At 45.6% G+C, this 19,953-nt stretch overlaps 1 protein-coding gene across 12 annotated transcripts in view; it reads right to left on the bottom strand.

Moving 5' to 3' along the window:
* Positions 1-19,953, bottom strand: part of LOC135107438 (leupaxin-like) — a 95,709-nt gene that overhangs the window by 49,952 nt on the left and 25,804 nt on the right. For 3 of the 12 annotated variants that reach the window (XR_010271779.1, XR_010271780.1, XM_064017300.1), the window contains exons 1-2: positions 6,201-11,767; positions 1,576-1,664 (exon numbers count right to left, since the gene is read on the bottom strand). Coding sequence is in view for 8 of the 12 variants with exons in the window: in XM_064017300.1 (XP_063873370.1) it covers positions 1,576-1,664; positions 6,201-10,680 (4,569 nt within the window). In the remaining 4 variants the exon portion in view is untranslated. Of the gene's footprint in view, positions 1-1,575; positions 1,665-4,345; positions 4,580-6,200; positions 11,768-19,953 lie in introns of those variants that run through there. The other 9 variants (XM_064017303.1, XM_064017304.1, XM_064017301.1 and 6 more) reach the window with 6 other exon arrangements.

Raw genomic sequence — 19,953 nt, 5'->3', positions numbered from 1 at the left:
CGCGACAACACGCAGCTAGCGTTTTGGTACTTTTGAAACAGTGTTAGTTGTAGGAAGTAGAGAAAACAGAGGCAGATGGAAATTCCTAGTTTACAATGAAAGAAATGAAAGAACGAAGACATTGCTTAACTGTTACGTTCATAGGGTGGACAGAAAAGGGTCAGAATGAGTAGAAAGTCTTGTACAGTGGAGGGAAAGACATGAAGTAACAAATTCAGAAGAACAATAACCTTGGAAACAACAATGAAACAGCAAGAAATTTAACATTGTGGCGGCGAGTGAGTAGTTGAAGAAAGTCTGTTAACGGAGAGGATATGATGTGGCGAAAAGCTTTTGACTCCAGCTTGTTTAGTATAAGTAAGGCTGTACAAGTTGATCTTTCCCACATATGGGGGCTTTACTCCATGGAAAGACCGGCAAGGCACTGCACAGGTAAGCAGCCAAAAGGAGGGAAAGAATGGATGGAGACGACGCAAAACACCCTACTTCATGGAAGCTGTTTTTACCAAGAAATAAGATGTGAAACTTATCACTTCAGATTTTCAGAAAAGGCCGTTCGTCTGCACTTCAGTCGACAGTAAACAAACATGGCTCCTCTGACGTGCAGGCAAGCAGTCACTGCTCTGCGCTTTATTAAAAGTTTTGTAAATCGTAGACTACCCGAAGGAGTTGAAATGGTGTCTAGCGTGCAGGAATAGAGAAACAGACATTCCAAAAGAGCAAACATCTATCGAGTCAAGCAAGCCATTGTTTGCTGTTGTATATCCACAAGTTAAATGTAACGACATGTGAAATTAAGCGATTTTACATTTTTATTTATTTAAAACTTATTATTATTATTTTTTCTTTTTTTTATAGCTTAGCATATCTTTATATTATAAACGTGGATTTTCACTTGACAAGAAAAGTTGAATATAACCCTCCACCGTGAAGACGATAATTTCTATTAGACGATCCAGAGGGAAAAAGACGACGGGAAGAGGCAAAAGTCGACGGAAACAGGAATTGACGGAAAAAGTTAACTGACAGCTAGTGTGACGGCACCTTTAGTGTTCCCTTTAATTCAATTGTACTTATGTGCTATGCGTTAAACTTCTATGTTTCTAGGTTGGGGTCTTTACTTTGCTTGATTTCCTACTTTAAAAAGAAATTAAATAAAAAAAAGCCATCCATACATGAATGCATACAGAAGTCGATCATACGTAAAATCTCAATATCTGATAATGTATCATAAGAAATTATGTCATATGATTTAGTATTAAGAAGTGATCTGACAGAGGTATATAAACGGTGCAAATAATATAAAAAAGATTTTCAGCAATCACATTGGAAAAAAGTAAATAACCCGCTCAATTTCGCTAAATCTTTTATTAAAGAAAAGAGCAAAAAACTGATTACGGAACGGCGTGGTGTATGACTGCAACAGTCTTACTGTCTCAATAACTGTTGTGGAGACTCAGTGCGGAATTTTTAAAGATTAAACAAAATTAATGGATAGGGACTGCTACGTGCAGCCCTACTGATACTCTGCAGGTTTCTTTAAGTATTTACATTGTTATACATACATATACTCACATTGTGGCCATTGTGGTGGTGGGCGGGGGACGGTGAAGTGGCGGACTGGCTGGGCGTGATGGTGTTCTGAAGGTCGGCCAACAACGCGTCTGGAACGGAAAAAAAAAAAAAGATAAATAATAATAATAATAATAATAATAATAATAATAATAATAATAATAATAACAATAATTTCAACGTCTTTTATTGTCGGAAAAAAGCTTTAAGTTACTGATTAGTTGGAAAGCTGTTAAAAATAACACACACACACACACACACACACACAGAGAGAGAGAGAGAGAGAGAGAGAGAGAGAGAGAGAGAGAGAGAGAGAGAGAGAGAGAGAGAGAGAGAGAGAGAGAGAGAGAGAGAGAGAGAGAGAGAATATAATCAACTCGATCTGGAATCGTACGAGGCACACATGGAGCCATCTGTAACTGAACACTTGACAGAAATACTCGCTGGAATTGAGGAACAAAGTCTTCATGATAGAGAGTAAGTGACGGTCATGCCTACGTTCAGTAAGAAAGTAATTCCCTTTTATACTTTCCTTGCCGTCACTGTCAGGCACTAAAAGTTATCAGAGTCTTAGCCAGGCATTAAGTTATCATAAAATTTCGTATTACAGGTTAAGGTGCTTTCACTTGAATGCTCCTAGGACTGACGGGATGTACGCATCCCCCTCTCCCCCCCACACACACACACATACAGATAACGCCCCGTTCGGCAAGGGGAAAAGTTACGCGAGGTGAGCCGCAGAATAATAATAACTTTGCAGCCTGGCAAATCTGCACGGCTTATCCTCACCTCCAAAGTAATGGGGATCCCTTTGTTATTCCGTGAAGTCATGTGGGCTAATGATAATTATGATCGAAATATTATATAGGACATGGAAATAACCTCTTGTATCATTGATATTTCCTTTCTCAGTGGAAAAGGGGAGTATCCAAGGCGTCCCATTACTTCACAATTCTTCTTTTCCTGTCCCACGCTCCTCCTGGCTCCATCACGGCGGCGTCTCCGAACACGAGTGCTTTCAACGCCATACTACGAGATAATTCTTTCCCAGTATGCATTCCAAGTATCGGATAATCACCATTGACTTAACAGGAACACGAAAACTGCCACGGTAATTTCGTAAGAATTTGATGAAAAAAATACATAAAATTTTCTCACGATGGCCAATTTTTTATCTTCTACAAAATAAAATAAAAAAACTATGAACGTTAATTGAAAAACACAATTAACTTATTCTATCAGAATCCTTTCCAATTCGCATGCTGCAAAAACAGTGTTCATGACGCAAGCTTCTACTGAGCGACATCAGCAAACACTTAGGTAAACGATACCTCACAAACAAGAATATTGAGCATAAGATTCCAGTCCTCCCTTTAAAGCAATCAATCTCACATGAATGTAAACTTGGATTTTCAGCTTTTTAACTACGAGACAACAACAAAGTGTTAAGTCCCACATAATTACTACCAACACTGGAACGAGGCGTAACATGTCTCTTGTACTGTTTAGTCTGTTCACAGATGACTGCAAAACTTTGTTTACTAATTGCACGATAATAAAATATACCGATAACGCAGTAATTGTAGGAAAAGCAGTAAATGATGATGGTGAAGACTGTGCCGCACAGGTTCAAAACTTTGTTGAATTGCGCAAAAGAATTTCTGGGAATTAAGTATCCAGAAAACTAGAGATGATAATGATGTGTGTGTGTGTGTGTGTGTGTGTGTGTGTGTGTGTGTGTGTGTGTGTGTGTGCGTGTGCATGCGTGCGTGCGTGCGTGCGTGCGTGCGTGCGTGCGTGCGTGCGTGCGCGCGCACACACACACACACACACACACACACACACACACACACACACACACACACACACACACACACACACACACACACACACACACACCAGATCTCATTGCAATTGATGAGGAAACTGTAGACAGAGTTAGTCACTGTACGTATCAAAGGTGTTTAAAGATATTGCTCTGTAGTACTGACAATACGGTGTCCAAGAGATGGAATCAAGAACTTCATTTTGTACGTATCTTAGCAATCTATACAAATATGGATAAAAGTATAATTACCTTATCTGTTAATCTATTTTTGAGTCGGAAATAAACTTCTCAATAACTGTTTGGTACGGAAAGTTAACTTGTAAAGAAAAGATGGGGAGGATTGTTGTAAAGGGTTGGAAACTAGATGTACAAACCAAACCACTAAGTAGATATGCCTTATCAGAAAGGTGCAATGAAAAGGATATAAAAGATAAATCAAGACGCGAGCCATCCCTACACAGCTTTTACATATTTCTGAGGTCTGGAGGAAGGACAGCATTGCCTACACAACGTTCAGATACAGACACTTTTCGTTTAGGTTTCAGCCATCTAAAAACAATAGCCCTGAGCGGCAGACAGCTGCGGAAACTGTATGTGATAGTGTGTACGATTACCTGCGTTGTTTTAACAGTCAGACTTTCATTTCATAAGTTATACGAGTTCGTTATTTAATTGTAACTTGGGATCTTTAAGCCACATAGAACGTAATTTTGTATACATAACTGCACTGATTACAATTTGACAATAAAATTATATATGCGTGCACGTATGTATCTAATTCATGCCTATCCAAATGCACTGAGATAACAGACTAAACTAACCGGTGCCTATTTTAGCGAAGTGAGTAATGGAATACAAGGAATCTCGGCATGTACCTATATTGAACTTTAAACCTTCAGTGTAGCCCCTCATTCTCTTCACCTGCCAACTAAAGCATCTTCTCACCTAGTGTGTTATCCACCTCGCTGAAGGACACATTGGAGCCCGTGCTGGCTTGCCGCTCAGCCATCACTCAGACACACAGACACACACTCTCCAGGAACGTCAGAATGCAGGGGTGCTGGCTCGCCCTTCTGTTTACACGACGATATTACGATCCTTGGCGCGTGACGGTGGTCGTGCAGAGAGCCACGACCGGTACGAGTATAGTCACCAGCCCGACTGTAGAGCCACGGGAAAGGACGACCCTCTCTGAACAGTGTCCGGATGTGCCTTCTCTCTCTCTCTCTCTCTCTCTCTCTCTCTCTCTCTCTCTCTCTCTCTCTCTCTCTCTCTCTCTCTCTCTCTCTCTCTCTCTCCCCGTCATACTATAACCAGTTTTCTAATTAGCCAGCACAGAAGGAAGATACTTCAATTAATTTCCTAATGCTGCTACTATTCTCACGTTCCAGTACCACAAGAACGCGGGGTTGCCACATGTTCGACCTCGATGATAAAGCCATGAACACCAAGCTATCTCTTTCAACCTCCATACTTCTGTTACCACGCTCCCTCCTCACCAGCTGCACTACCCATTCTTGTTACGTTATGTTCTTAGATATTAACACGTCAGTAAGCCCGTCGTGCCCCGCTCATGACATACCTTCCTAATGAACGCGCGTCACCCTGCATCAGTAGACAACAGAAATGAACATCATTATTAAACGTGAGCTGCGTTGTGTTGTGTAACTCTCTCTCTCTCTCTCTCTCTCTCTCTCTCTCTCTCTCTCTCTCTCTCTCTCTCTCTCTCTCTCTCTGTGGGCGTGGTATTCCCAGACTCACCCAGCCGGAGGTAAGGACAGCCCCGATACAGTGGATGTGATACAGTGATGACACCCTAATAACCAACAGCTAACGGTGGTGTTTCCCGGTGTTGTTCAGCGCCGCTTCTACACCTTCACGTGCAGGCCAGACACAACACTGCTGTTAACCAAGGCCAAGAGAAAGAGCCAAGCAGGTACATTCGTTCCATTCCTTATTAATTCACACGTATTATCATTGAAACGCGTCGACAGATTTTGTTGATTCGTAATAAAATGACAAATATATACAGGTGACTTGCTATGATGATGTCTTTTTTTAGTTAAGAGGCATAAAACACCTGCAAGCACTGGTCAAACACACGCCCTTCACACCGGAAGTGACACCATGAAATTACATCAATCCTGACTCAACCACTTGCCTCACTCTCCACTACCTGCCTGCCTAGCCACACACAGCCCGTCTCATGCACCACACAGCCCGCCTCACGCACCACAAAGCGGGACTCATGCGCCACACAACCAGCCTCATGCACCACACAGCCCGCCTCATGCACCACAAAGCGGGACTCATGCACCATACAACCAGCCTCATGCACCACACAGCCCGCCTCATGCACCACAAAGCGGGACTCATGCACCATACAACCAGCCTCATGCACCACACAGCCCGCCTCATGCACCACAAAGCGGGACTCATGCACCATACAACCAGCCTCATGCACCACACAGCCCGCCTCATGCACCACACAGCGGGCCTCATGCACCACACACAGCTCGCCTCATGCACCATACAGCCACTCATGCACCACACACGATGTATGTCATGCACTACACTCCACTCCTGTAGTCACACCCATCTAAATAGTCTCCCTATACCCTGTAGGTCTGACTAAATTAACGCGTTCATTATTTTGTCCCCCCGCCCCTGTGTATATCAGTTTACAAGTGCTTCTGTCTTCCCATCCTTGTCCTCCTGCCCCTGTGTACCTGTCCTCCCATCCCAGTATACCTGTCCTCCCGCCCCTATCCCTGTATACACACCAGCTTCATCCACTCACTTATGTAGTCGTCGTGCGGTTTCTTCCACCACCACGCGTCCTCCTCTCTCCAGCACTCGTCCACTCTTCTCGCTCTTTTCTCCGTCCGCTGCTCCACTTTGCTCCACTCCTTGACCGCCATCACCTGTGTCCTGTTCTCCCGTCTCTTCCACGTAGCTCTTATTTTCCTTTCCTGTTCTTGCAATAGTTCACGTTCCTTTTCTCTCTTCTCCTCTTTTATTTTAGCGATTATTTCCTCTAGCTGCATCAATATAGCTCTCTCCTCTTCTTCCCTTTGTTTCTTGTCCCTCTCTTGTTCCTCCTCCATTTCCCTTTTCCTGTCCTCTTCTTCTCTGATTATCTTGGCCTTTAATACCTCCTCTCTTTTTTTCTGGATTCGCTCTTCTTCTTCCTTTTCCCACATGATTCTGAGTTGCTCTCTTTTTCTTGCCCTTGCCTCTTCTTCTTTCTTTCGGCTCAGGTTTTCCTCATTTGTTTTCCTCTCTATTCTTTCCTTTCCTTCCCTCTCCAATTTTGCCTTTCGTTCCTCCTCTCTTTTCCACATGTTTCTTAGTTCCTCCTCCCTCTCCCTGGCTCTCTTCTCCTCCTCCTCTCTCTTCCTCCTGATCTTATCCTCCTCCTCTTTTCTCCTCTTCACTTGCTCCTCATGCTCCTTTCTTATCCTTGCACTTTCCTCTTCCTCCGTCTTCCACAGCAACATCAATTCTGCCTCTCTCTGCCACATGGCGCTTGCCCGAGCCTCTCTCTCTTTCGCTTTTGCCTCCTCCTCTTCCATTCTTCTCTTTTCCTTTCTTCTCCTCTCGCTCTTTTCCCTTTCGTCTCTTCTCCACATCAGCCTGACTTCTTCCTCTCTGAGCCACACCTTTCTCAATTCAGCTTCCCTTTTTTTCTCTCTTTCCTCTTCCTCTATTCTCTTTCGTAATGCCCTCTCTTCCTCTTCCCTCTTCCTTCGTGCTCTCTCTTCCACTTCTCTGCGGATTCTCTCTTCCTCTCTGATCCACATTTCTCTTAATTGTGATTCTCTCTTCTTAGCTCTCTCTTCTTCTTCTATTCTTTTCCTTATTGCTCTCTCTTCTTCCTCTCTCCTTCTTTGTGCTCTCCTTTCCTCCTCTATTCTAATTCTTTCCTCTTCTCTAAGCCACATTCTTCGCAGCTCCGATACTCTACACCTGATTTTTATTTCCTCCTCTTCCTCTCGCTTTAATCTTTCCTCCTCCTCCTCTTCTTCCCTCCTCCACATTTCCCTAAGTTCTGCTTCTCTCCTCTTGGCCTCTTCTTCCTCCTCCTCCCTCCATATAGCTCTCAAAAATGCCATTCTTTGTGTTGCTCTCTCTTCCTGTATTCTTAACATGTTCCGCTGCTCCTTTTTCTTCCATACTGTGATCAGGTCTTCCTCTCCTTCACTGAGCATTATTTTCTTTTCTTCTCTGTCTTTATCTTGTTCTCGTTGCGTCACGTCTCTTTCCCTTACTTCTCTTCTGATTTGAGTTTCCAGATTGTCTTCTCTTTTACTCATTATAATTATTCTCCTTTCCCCTCTCTCTTCATCTCGTTCTCGCAGTTTCGTGTTTCTTTCCATTTCTTCTCTTTCGATTAGAGCTCTTAGTTTATCATCTTCCCTCTTCCTTATCGTCCATTCTTCCATTTCCTTTTCTTTTCTGATTCTTTCTTCTTCTTCTTCTTCCTCTCTTTCCCTTCTTAATTTTTCTGCTTCTTCCTCTTTTCTCTTTCTTCTTATTTTCTCCTCCTCTTCTCTTTTTCGTTTAGCTTTTTCTTCCTCTTCCTCCTTTCTTCTGATTCTCTCCTTTTCTTCTCTCTCTTTTCTTTCTATCTCGACTCTTTCATCTTGCTCTCTCTTTCTTCTTGCTTTCTCTATCTCATATATATTTTTCCAAGCTTTCTCTTGATCCTCTTTTTCTCTTCTGGCTCTCTCCTCCTCTTCTCTCTTTCTCTTAGCTCTCTCTTCTTCTGTTCTCTTTCTCCTAGCTTTCTCTTCCTCCTCTCTTTCTCTTTTGGTTTTCTCTTCCTTTTCCCTCTCGATTTTTGCTCTTTCATCCTCTTCTCTCTTTCGTCTTGCTTTCTCTTCCTCATCTCTTTCTCTTCTAGCTTTCTCTTCTTTCTCTCTTCTAACCCTTTCTTCCTCTTCTCTCTTCCTTCTTGCTTTCTCTTCCTCCTCTCTTTCTCTTTTAACCCTTTCTTCCTCTTCTCTCTTCTTTTTTGCTCTCTCTTTCTCCTCTCTTTCTCTTCTGGCTCTTTCTTCCTGTTCTCTCCTTATTCTTGCTGTTTCTTCCTCTTCTCTCCTCTTTCTTTCTTTTTCTTCCTCCTCTCTTTCTTTTCTGGCTCTCTCTTCCTCTTCTCTCTTTCTTCTAGCTCTTTCCTCCTCTTCTTTCTCTATTCTAGCTCTTTCTTCCTCTTCTCTCTTCTTTCTTGCTTTATCTTCCTCCTCTCTTTCTCTTCTGGCTCTCTCTTCATTTTCTCTCTCGATTCTTGCTTTTTCTTCCTGTTCTCTCTTTTGTTTTGTTTTCTCTTCTTCCTCTCTTTCTCTTCTGGCTCTCTCTTCCTCTTCTCTCTGTCGTCTTGCTTTTTCTTCCTCCTCTCTTTCTCTTCTGGCTCTCTCTTCCTCTTCTTTCTCTCTTCTAGCTCTTTCTTCCTCTTCTCTCTTTCTTCTTGCTTTCTCTTCTTCCTCTCTTTCTCTTCTGGCTCTCTCTTTCTCTTCTCTCTTTCGTCTTGCTTTTTCTTCCTCCTCTCTTTCTCTTCTGGCTCTCTCTTCCTCTTCTTTCTCTCTTCTAGCTCTTTCTTCCTCTTCTCTCTTTCTTCTTGCTTTCTCTTCCTCCTCTCTTTCTCTTCTGGCTCTCTCTTCCTCTTCTCTCTTTCGTCTTGCTTTCTCTTCCTCCTCTCTTTCTCTTCTGGCTCTCTCTTCCTCTTCTTTCTCTCTTGTAGCTCTTTCTTCCTCTTCTCTCTTTCTTCTTGCTTTCTCTTCCTCCTCTATTTCTTTTCTGGCTCTCTCTTCCTCTTCTTTCTCTCTTCTAGCCATTTCTTCTCTTTTTCTTTTTGCTTTCTCTTCCTTCTCTCTTTCTCTTCTGGCTCTCTCTTCCTCTTCTCTCTCTTTTCTAGCTCTTTCTTCTTTTTCTCTCTCTATTCTTGCTCTTTCCTCCTTTTCTTTCTCTGTTCTTGCTCTTTCTTGCTCTTCTCTTTCCCTTTTAGCTCTATCTTCCTCTTCTCTTTCTCTTCTAGCTCTCTCTTCCTCTTTTCTTTTTCTTTTTGCCTTCTCTTCTTCCTCTCTTTCTCTTTTGGCTCTCTCTTCCTCTTCCCTCTCTCCTCTAGGTCTTTTCTCTTCTTTCTGTCTCCTGGCTTTTTCCTTCTCTTCTTTCCATTCTTGTTCTGCAATAGTTCTTTCTCCTTTCTCTCTTTCTTCTTCTTCTGTCTCTATTCGGATTATTTTATTATCTGTTTTTCCTTTGACTATGTACTCTACATCTACCTCGTTTCTTGTGTTTTCTTTCTTATTTAGTCTTGACGTCTCTTCCTCCAATCTCTCTTCTTCTGTTTTCCTCAGAAATTTTCCTTCTATTCTTCCTTCAAGTTTTTTCTCCTTTTTTGTTTTCCTTATGTCAACTTTTTCAGCTTCTCTAGCGGAAACTCTCTCCTGTTTCCATTTCTTCACGTCTTCCTTTTCCTTCCAGGTGACTTTCTTTTCCTTTCTTCCCTTTTTCTTGACGGTGCCTCCCTCCTTCTCAAAGTGAACCATCATTACTTTATCTTCCACGCTTCCCTTGTCCGTGTCACTTTCTTCAGGTATAATTTCATGTAAAACCCTCTTCGTGAACGTCTCTCCTTCTCTTCCCTCTATTTTCATACCAAACTCTCTTTCTTCCCCCCAGGTAGATCTTAATTCCTCTCTCTGAACTACAACTCTATTTCCTAATATTTCCTTCTCCCAAGTTGTGTTTTCTTTCAGGTTTTCTCTCTCATCTCTTTCTTCGGTTTCCTCCACATGTTCTTTTACTTCTCTCAAGTCTCGCCGCTGTCTCTCGTCAATTACGTTTCCCATGTCTAAATTTTCTCTGCCGTCTCTCTTGCTCTGAATAATTTTGGTCTCAATACAGTTTTCTTCGACAGAATCTAGGTATATTTTTATTATTTCTTCGATCTCAATTTTCTCCTCTATTACCTTCTTTTCTCCGGGTAAACACTGAATTTTTTCCACCTTGAAACCTTTCTTCTCATTCTTCTTACCTTCCTTTGTTTTTATTCCTTGGGATTCCTCTTCGTCGTTCAGGTTTTCTTCGGTAATCTTGATCTCATGCACGACTGTTTGTGATTTATTTTCAGAATGAACTTTTTCCTCTAAGGGGCAAGATTTTTCGAGACTCTTTTCTTCTGTGTCCTCTGTCTTCTCTCCTCCTGATGCCTCACCCAGCTGCAACGGAACACTTTCTCCCGCATCTCTGTTCCCTTTATCTTTTTCGTCCACCTCCATTTTGCCTCACTTTCTTTTTTTCTCTCTCTCTTTCTAAGTATCTAATAATACTTCGTTCGATTGTCTTCTCTTTGTTCTCTGCTGGATTGCCTTTCCTTTTCTTCTCCGTTATATATGTATTTATTTTTATCTTTCCCTGTTGGACTGTCTTTTTTTTGTCCTCTTTGTTAAATTGTCTTCCCTTTTCTCTTTGTTAAATTGTCTTCTTTTCTGCCCTCTCTCTGATTGTCTTCTCCTTCTGTCTGTTGGATTGTCTTCTTTTTTTTTTTTTCTTTCCTCTCTGCTAAACTGTCTTCATTTTCCTCTCTGTTAAAATGTCTTCCTTTTTTCTCTCTCAGTTACACTATCTTTTCTTTCCTTTTATAAATATTTGATTGTCATCTCTCTCCTCCCTGTCTTTCCTTTTTCCTTCCTTCTCTCTTAGACTCTTTTCTCTTTCCTCTATGTTAAACTGAATTATTTTCCCTCTTTTAAACTGTCTTTTCTTTCCTCTGTGTTAAATCATCTTCCCTTTCCTCTTTCCCTCTCTGTTTATCTTATTTTCCTTTTTCCCACTTGATCTATATCGGACATGTGATTCGGAGTACTCTTGTTTGGGATATGACTTCACGGTGACTGAATTATACTCTCTCTCTCTCTCTCTCTCTCTCTCTCTCTCTCTCTCTCTCTCTCTCTCTCTCTCTCTCTCGTTTTCTAGTGTTTTTGATGCTTCATTGTTTTTTTTCTTTTTCTTGGTTTCTCTTTCAGGTTTCTTTTGGACATTGCTTGTAATTTTTCAGCACTATAACAGTTTTATCTCATATCATCGTTTCCGTCGTAGAGAAGATAAGGACACTTTTTTTTTATTTCATGATCTAACTTTTTTTTCTTATGTGTATTTTCCTTCTGTTGTTTAATTAATTTTGTCAACACGTTTGCTCTTGAAAAAATGTCGTAACGTGGATTTTTTTTTTTTCAATAATAATCTCGTTTTTTTTCTCTCTCTCTCTCTTTATTCTTGTTATCTATTTTTTTCGGTATTGTCATTTCCTCTAAGAAATTATCAGTACAGTCACATGCCACTGCAACTTCTGTTTATCTTTCTTGACACTGTATTCCACGACTTTCTGCGTGTTAAATTTAAAGTCTCTCTGATAATATGAGAAAACTGTCACTCCTAGTAGAAAAAAACTTACAAGGTTAATATATTTCTTTGAGTAGTGCCGTCCACTTCCTTATTCTGGGACTAAAAGGGGCCTTTGTTTACAAGTTAGTGCCATAGTCGACCACCACCACATTCGTACTGCCAAGCCTAGCTGTCGCCACGCCCCCACCACCTTCGCCTCGCCTCAACACTCCCGCTGCTACGTGCCACGTGCTACACCTCCTCCCACATTGGCACGCTCATACTGCATGTTCTCGTTAATGCAGTCCCGCTAACATTTTCTGTAGTGCTACGTCTCCACCCCCTGTATGAGTGTATGTATATTTTCTCTTCTTGTTTTCTGCACTTCCAACACCTATTATGCACCACCACCACCACCACCACAATGGTCAGTCACACATCCAACATTTCTCAAGTTTGTCTCTTCCACGATACTCTAATAATAGCTTCATAAAAACATTTTTTTTTGGGGGGGGGAGGGTACTGACAATTTTACTTTTCTCTCAAAGTGATGCAGGATTTTTAGTCACTCTCTGCATTTCCTTTTCCTGACTTCATTCAGTCTCTAAATATTAATACCAGTGCCAGCGAGCTAAGGTCCTGTTCGACTCTTGACCAGCAGGGGCACAGGAAACGCAGGTAACAGTGCAGGTGTTTATTCACAGAAGGTGTGAACAGAAGGCTGGAGGTAGGTGATCTCTCGGCGCCAGGCCGCGCACTTCAACTTAACACTTATGACTGAAGCCTAGCTCGTTCACTCATACACGTATTCATGCCTCACACAAGTCTCGCTCATTCACTCGTTCACACAACTAGCTAACAACCACACACCTCCCCCGAGACATAAGGAAGATTCCTTATCTTTGTTATGGCTACCGTAACACATGAAACAAAGTTACAATGATTGAAGTACAGAAAACACGGTACATATACACAAAACAAACACAGCGTACAATGAACACGTACGACTAATCGTAGGTGCTACGGTGCCACCGCACCTGCAGTCGTCTCGGCTCCCTACGCTGTCGGCTGCTTCGACGCTCTGGTTGCTCTCGGCCACGGTGTACCCCGTTACCCTGATGCTCCGGGCTGCCGGGATGGTGGTGTTCCTCGTGACCCTGATGCTGAAGCGCTGCACCGCCATGAGCGGTGTGCTGCTCGACAGGAAGGGGAGCAAGAGGTCTGTGTGGGCGTAGGTGTCTTCTATTACGCCACATCACGCGACCGCTGCCCATCTTGATGAGGTAGTCTCTCCTTCGCCCAACAGCCACGATGACACCCAGGCGATCCCAGAGGCCTGTCGTGTGATCTTGAACGTCGACGTGGCCACCGAGGTGCAGGAGAGGAAGAGTACGGGCGGACGCGTCGTGGCGAAGTTTCGCTTTCTTCCTCAGTCGCTCTGCCTTGGCGTCGCACTCATCAGCAGCGCGCTGCCACTGCTGAGCGTATGAGCGATGATGAGCCGGGACACAGGACCTCATAGGATGACCGAAGAGGACTTGTGCTGGTGATCGCCCTTCCGCCCTCGGAGTGTTGCGCAGTTCCAGCAACCCGCGAGCGAACGCATCCTCGTCCAGGTGTCCCTGCTGTGTGGTCGTGAGGATCAGCTTCTTCACGGACTTGACCGCTGCCTCGGCGTGACCATTGGAGCGTGGATAATGAGGTGAAGATACACGATGCTCCACCCCCCATCGAGCCAGGAAGCGCCGTACCGATGAAGAAGTGAACTGCGGTCCACCGTCAGTCCTCAGGAGAACAGGCACGCCCGTGTCGGCGAACACACCCCGAAGGACACGAACGAGCTGATCAGCCGATGCTGGACGTGAGCATGCAGACACGTGAGGCCACCCAGACAAGCGATCTACATACACGAGGTATGTACGGCCTGCTGCGTGGAAGTAGTCTGCAGAAACTGACTCAAACACCCTGCTGGGTGTGTCCGTGTCCTGCCAGAGAGGTTCGTTGGCTTGGCTTGGTAGGAGTGGACGGCATAGTGAGCATCCAGAAACGACGTTCTCAACGTCTCTGTCCATACCAGGCCAGTACACCGTTTGTCGGGCCCGTCGCTTGGTGCGCTCCATCCCCTGATGACTGTCATGGAGTCGCTCTAGTGTTTCTCGGCGGAGGCTGTGAGGAATAAGAAGCCTCGGCCCGTAAACCACCAGGTCGTCGTCTACGGCCAGCAGACTGCGCACCGGCCAGTACGTACGCAAGCGGTGATCGAGGTCGTGGCAATGATCAGGGAAGCCCTCGATGATGACGTTCTTGAGCAAGCAGTACTCCCCGTCTCTTGCTGCTGCGGCACGTACCATTTCCACAGTCTGATCCTGGAGTGGTGCTAAGCGGACGCCGTCCTCATTGGTGGCAGATAACGCTGAGATGACCGCTGAGTGGAGAGGGTCGAGGTCACCAGAAGTAGCAGCATCCTCTTCCACCACTGGGTCCTGTACTGGAGCACGTGAGAGGGCGTCGGGCACACAGTGTGTCGATCCCTTTTGCCAGCTTGCTGTGAAAGAATACTGAGCAAGCTTCTCCCTCATGCGCTGCAGCCGCAGGTTCTCTATTTCTCCCAACAACTTGCTATTGAGGAGAGGTATCAGCGGGCGGTGGTCGAGCACTAGATCGAAGTGAGGGAGTCCTTTCAGGTAGGTGCCACATTTCCTGACTGCCCAGACGATTGCAGCCATTTCCAACTCTATTACTGCATAGCGGCTCTCTGTGTCTGTAACAAATCTTGACCCGCATTGCACCATCTTCCACTGGTCACTGTGCTTCTGCAGGAGAACGAATCCAAATCCGTGCATCCTTGAGGCGTCAGTCTGTAGCATCGTTGGTAATGATGGGTCGAAGTATGCCAAGACAGGTGGGCTGACGAGACACTGTTTCACCTTCTCAAACGCCTCTTCATGGTTAGGAGACCAGCACCAACTGTTCTTCGGGCGTAAGAGATCTCTGAGGGGTTGTGCAGCTGCAGCCACAGCAGGAGAAAAGCTTCCAAGCTGGTTTGTAAGACCCATGAATGATCGTAAGTCGGTGATGTGCTGTGGTCGTGGGAAGTCAGAGATTGCCTTAACTTTCTTTGAGTCTGTCGTGTAGCCTTGTCCAGAAACAGAGTAACCACAGTAATCTACCACTCTTTCCGCGAATGTAAACTTCTGTGGGTTGAGAGTGATGCCGTGCTGGTCACACCGCCGCACAATCTGAATGACATGGGCTAAGTGCGCACTGTAGGTGGAGTCATAGGCCAGGATGTCGTCCACGATCTTGATGGTGTTAGGTATGTCGCCGAGAGCTTGGTCTCCTCGACGGTTATACTCGTCTCCAGACGAGACGAGACCCATAACCGCTCGCCGAAACTTGTACCGACCCCAAGGTGTTATGAAGCAGGTTAAATCCTGGTCTTCTTCTCTAATGGGGACTTGAAAATACCCCATCTTGGCATCAAGAGTGGTGAACCAAACTGCTCCGGTCCCGATCGAGGCGATGGCGTCATGAGGTGAGCGCACTGGATACACGGGCCTCTTCACGTAACGGTTGAGTCGTGTCAGGTCAACACACAGCCTTACACCAGATGTCTTTTTTGGGACAGGCACGATGGGGTGGCACCATGCCGTAGGGTAGTCCACACTCTCGATGATTCCCTTGTTAAGCAGCTCTTCCAACTGGCTCTTAATTTCTTCACGCCAATTGTAAGGGATTGTACGAGATGCTGTTACGGCGAAGGGTCGAGCGTCGTCTGTCAACTCGATGGCCATGGATCCACCAGCCATTGCACGTAAACCTTCCTTTGCTTCGAAGACGCTGGGAAAGGCCTTGATCACAGCAGCAGCGTGCCCCGCACGCTGCTGTGGCGTTGGGTCGTAGGAATGAGGCCAGCTGATCACTTCTGTGGGCGTAGATAGAGGTGGCTGCGAGGCGGTCGGGTACTTGATGGAGCTGTTGCCGGTGCGCTGTTCTTCCCTGCGTAGCGGTCGGATTTGAGCCGGAAAATCTTCGGGGAGGATTCCGAGAGCGATGGAATCGTACCAGCTAAGCAGCGCCCCCTTCACCTCCTTCACCACGCTCACAACAGTCTCAGCTTCCCTGTCGCCCAGTTGCAAGTGCGACGAGAAAGTTCCTACACAGGTGAGGGGGTGATTACCGGCAGCATAAAGTCCATCACCATCAGCGGGCGCCAAGCTGGAGGGCGGGATTCCAAGGAGTGTTGCCGTGTCGAGGCCAATAACGGTCGTTTCGGCCCCAGAGTCAGGAGTCCACGTAATCTTGTCTCTTCCAGCGGGATGTGTGGCGGTAATGAGCACCTGGGGCGCAGGTCGTGCCGTCACCGTCTTTGTGTATACGCCTGATAAGAGCTGGTATACACTGGCACTGGCTCCCCGCCTCGGGCCTGCACCGCGATGAGGAGAGACAGTTGAGGAACTCCTCGAAGCTCCTCGTCGTTTCCTCACTGTCTGCTGACATACACTCGCAAAATGCCCTCTTTTCCCGCAGTTACGACACACTTTATCTATTGCCTGGCATCCCCTTTTGTCACTGCGACAATCTTTGCCACAACGATAACAGCCCGTGGGGCTTGAGCCCCCGAAACTGCCCTTCCTGTAGTTCGAGACAGCGTTCACACCATGGCTCGAAGAGTGAGAGCCGCCCCTTAGTACTGCACTACACTGGTTAGCGCTCTCTGATGCTCTGCAAATATCTATGGCGTTTTCAAGGGTGAGTTTCTTGTTTTCCAGCATGCGTTTCAGAGCCACTTCGTCTCGTGTCCCAACGACAATTCTGTCACGCAGCTGATGGTTTATGCACTGGTCGCAAAAGTCACAGAAATTGGCGATTTCCTTTACAGCACATAAAAAGTCGTCAAAACCTTCTTGCGTTTCTTGCACGCGGGAGTAGAAGTCTCTTCTATCCATGATGATGTTGCGCTGGCTTCGCAGGTACTCACACATTGCATCGAGGATGGTTCTTAACTCCGCGTCTCTCGGTAAGCTTATCCCGTAGCGAAGTGTACGGGTCCACTCGTCGTCTAGGACAGCAGCGAGTGCCGCCCTCTGCTCAGCCAGGGAGAGACAGTCTATCCTGGCGAGGGTTACGTATCCTTCAAACTTATGGCGCCACGTGTCGAACTCACGTAAAGATGCTGACGCCGTTAAGTGAGGAATGATGGTGGCGGACGTCGGGAACCTCGCGCCCTGGGTAGACGTGCTGCGGGCTGTGGTTTCGCCTTCATTGCTCGCCGTGGTGCGACTGGGAGCTTGTGTCCCCACTCTCTCCAGCAGCTGGGTTAAACGCTCCTCGCGAGCCTGACTCTGCTCCGACTGTCGCGCTAGCAGGGCAGCCAGCGCCTCCAACTGCTTCTCCATTCTGCGCCGTACCCACTGCAGCCTTGTCCTGATCCTACTCACTGCGCCATGTTCGACTCTTGACCAGCAGGGGCACAGGAAACGCAGGTAACAGTGCAGGTGTTTATTCACAGAAGGTGTGAACAGAAGGCTGGAGGTAGGTGATCTCTCGGCGCCAGGCCGCGCACTTCAACTTAACACTTATGACTGAAGCCTAGCTCGTTCACTCATACACGTATTCATGCCTCACACAAGTCTCGCTCATTCACTCGTTCACACAACTAGCTAACAACCACACAGGTCCCTTCATTACACACACCACAGCACAGCAGATCTGGCACCAGTGCAACAACAACAAAAAGTAACAAGAAATTTGATCTAATTATGAACGAGTACCAGTGTTTTAGTAAACTGTGTGTGTGTGTGTGTGTGTGTGTGTGTGTGTGTGTGTGTGTGTGTGTGTGTGTGTGTGTGTGTGTGTGTGTGTGTGTGTGTGTGTTCAAGGTGGATTACACTGAATCTAAAGTATTCTTATAGAACTCCACTTAAAACTGACACTTCCACTGGCTTACACTAAGGTTATAATTCTAAACGGTTTGGGATTTCATGAAGAATAGTAATCAAAGGCCACGGATATTCGGAATCTCGCAATGTTCTTCCCATCAAGGGGCCAAAATCCTTGTCAAACTATCATTAAAACCATGGAAACACACTTGAAAGCATCAATCATAGACTGTGATATGTAGTGAAGACAGGACGCAGAAACGTTTGAGAATAAGGACCTTGATTTGACAGCGCGCGTTGGGAGCTTGCAAAGTTAGAGCAACTTGAAAATATATCACAGTGCGCGCGACGCACATTGAGGAGCGTCGGGGGTGGCGCATTCAACATAAAGATACACTTCAAGCCGCCTCAGGCACACCAGACTTTCCGGTGAAATTCACAAGTTCAATTCACTCCTGATATTGCCATCACTGAGACGCCGCCGCCGTTGCCATCCCCACCAATCCTCTCCTAATACTGAAGGGCTTGACGAAGCTGCTGGCTCAGTTACTATCCTATGTCTGCCAAAACGTCACACACACACACACACACACACACACACACACACACACACACACACACACACATGAATAGGCAGGTTTAGACAGGTGCACGCTGTAATCGTCAAAGGAGCAAAATTAATTATCGTTGCTATGCAGAGAGTTGGCTGAGATGGCTGAACTTCCTGCCACCAGCTGAACACGTCAGAAGAATTATTCAATCATTATAACACGTGTTTCTGAGACCGAGCCATTCTTGATGCACAAGCACATATACAAGCAGTACCAACGATAATGTAGCTGAAGTGACTCAGGGGTATCTTTCCCTCCCTCTCTTTATTTGTTTACTGAGGTGCCAGTCCTGTGACGTCGCCGATCTCAGACGTCCACCTTCCCCTTTCGCCAGCCATCCTTGCCTCTGCCATCCTTCACCTTCCCCTTTCGTCAGGTATCCTTGCCTCTGCCATCATTCACCTTCCCCTTTCGCCAGCCATCTTTGCCTCTGCCACCCTTCACCTTCCCCTTTCGTCAGGTATCCTTGCCTCTGCCACTCTTCACCTTCCCCTTTCGCCAGCCATCCTTGCCTTTATCACCCTGTACCTTCCCCGTTTGCCTGCCATCCTCACAATTTCTGCCACCCTGAATCTTCTGCCTATGTCCTCCACCAAACTATATGGCGCTGCTCCATTATTAATTAGTAAAAATAAGTATAGTCTGTTGAGAGTCATACTGTCTTTATCTGTGCAAGTAAATAATGAAACGGCACCACATCGTCACTTATATTATCCCTTATCGAAATATTTATTCATTCATTTTTTTTTTATTTATTTATTATTATTAGTTACTATTTTTTTTTTTTTGTCAGACGTCTTTCAATAAATTGTCGTGTGTGCATAACTGTTCGGCCATCCTGGTGTGCGAGTTACCTGGGCTTCGTCGCGGAAAAATTAGCTTCTTTGACGATTAATTCATTCACACCATGCACTTGTTTTAGCCTGCTTATTCGTGTGTGTGTGTGTGTGTGTGTGTGTGTGTGTGTGTGTGTGTGTGTGTGTGTGTGTGTGTGTGTGTGTGTGTGTGTGTGTGTGTGTTTCCTAATATTCCTAGGATTTTTCATACGACTAAGAATCACGGTCTTTACGCCGTGGCTCAACCTGGCGTACAGAGGTGTGGCTTTAGGCCAGAGGCTTGGGGGCCGGGAGCAGTGGCACCGGAGGGAGGGGCAAGGTTACACCACCGCCACGTTTACAAAGCGCATGAGTAATACACCCTCACATCTCACAATAAACACTTGACAGTCAAATAATAACATGACAACCTAACTTAATCTAACCTAACCACATAATGTTTTATCTTTAGTCTACCAAAAAAAAAAAAAAAAGTAATAAGACATCCGACCATGCAAGGGTGAGGAAGGGTATCTCTGGACAGGCGGCCAAGAAAAATCCACAACATAAGACTGCGGACGAGGCAAAATATATTGGCCGTGCGACACTGCAGCGCCCTCACATACCGCATCATGCTCCATGACAAGCACGTTGACCTTTGACGAAAAGGAATAGAAAATAGTTTACAACATTCAGAAGCATGAAGCTCGTCCATAATAATTCCATCACAAATGATAGCGACGGCTGGCAGCACATGGCATCGGGCAGGCTATCGACTCACCGTGTTAGGGTATTGTAGTGTGGAGGGGCGGGACAGGGAGTGGGGTAAAGCGGGAACAGTGGCCAACCGCAGGAGAAGG

This window comes from Scylla paramamosain, chromosome 15, assembly GCF_035594125.1.
Source record: "Scylla paramamosain isolate STU-SP2022 chromosome 15, ASM3559412v1, whole genome shotgun sequence".
Lineage (NCBI taxonomy): Eukaryota > Metazoa > Arthropoda > Malacostraca > Decapoda > Portunidae > Scylla > Scylla paramamosain.
Note: the sequence above shows the minus strand (reverse complement) of the source record. Positions and strands in the feature narration are given on the sequence as shown.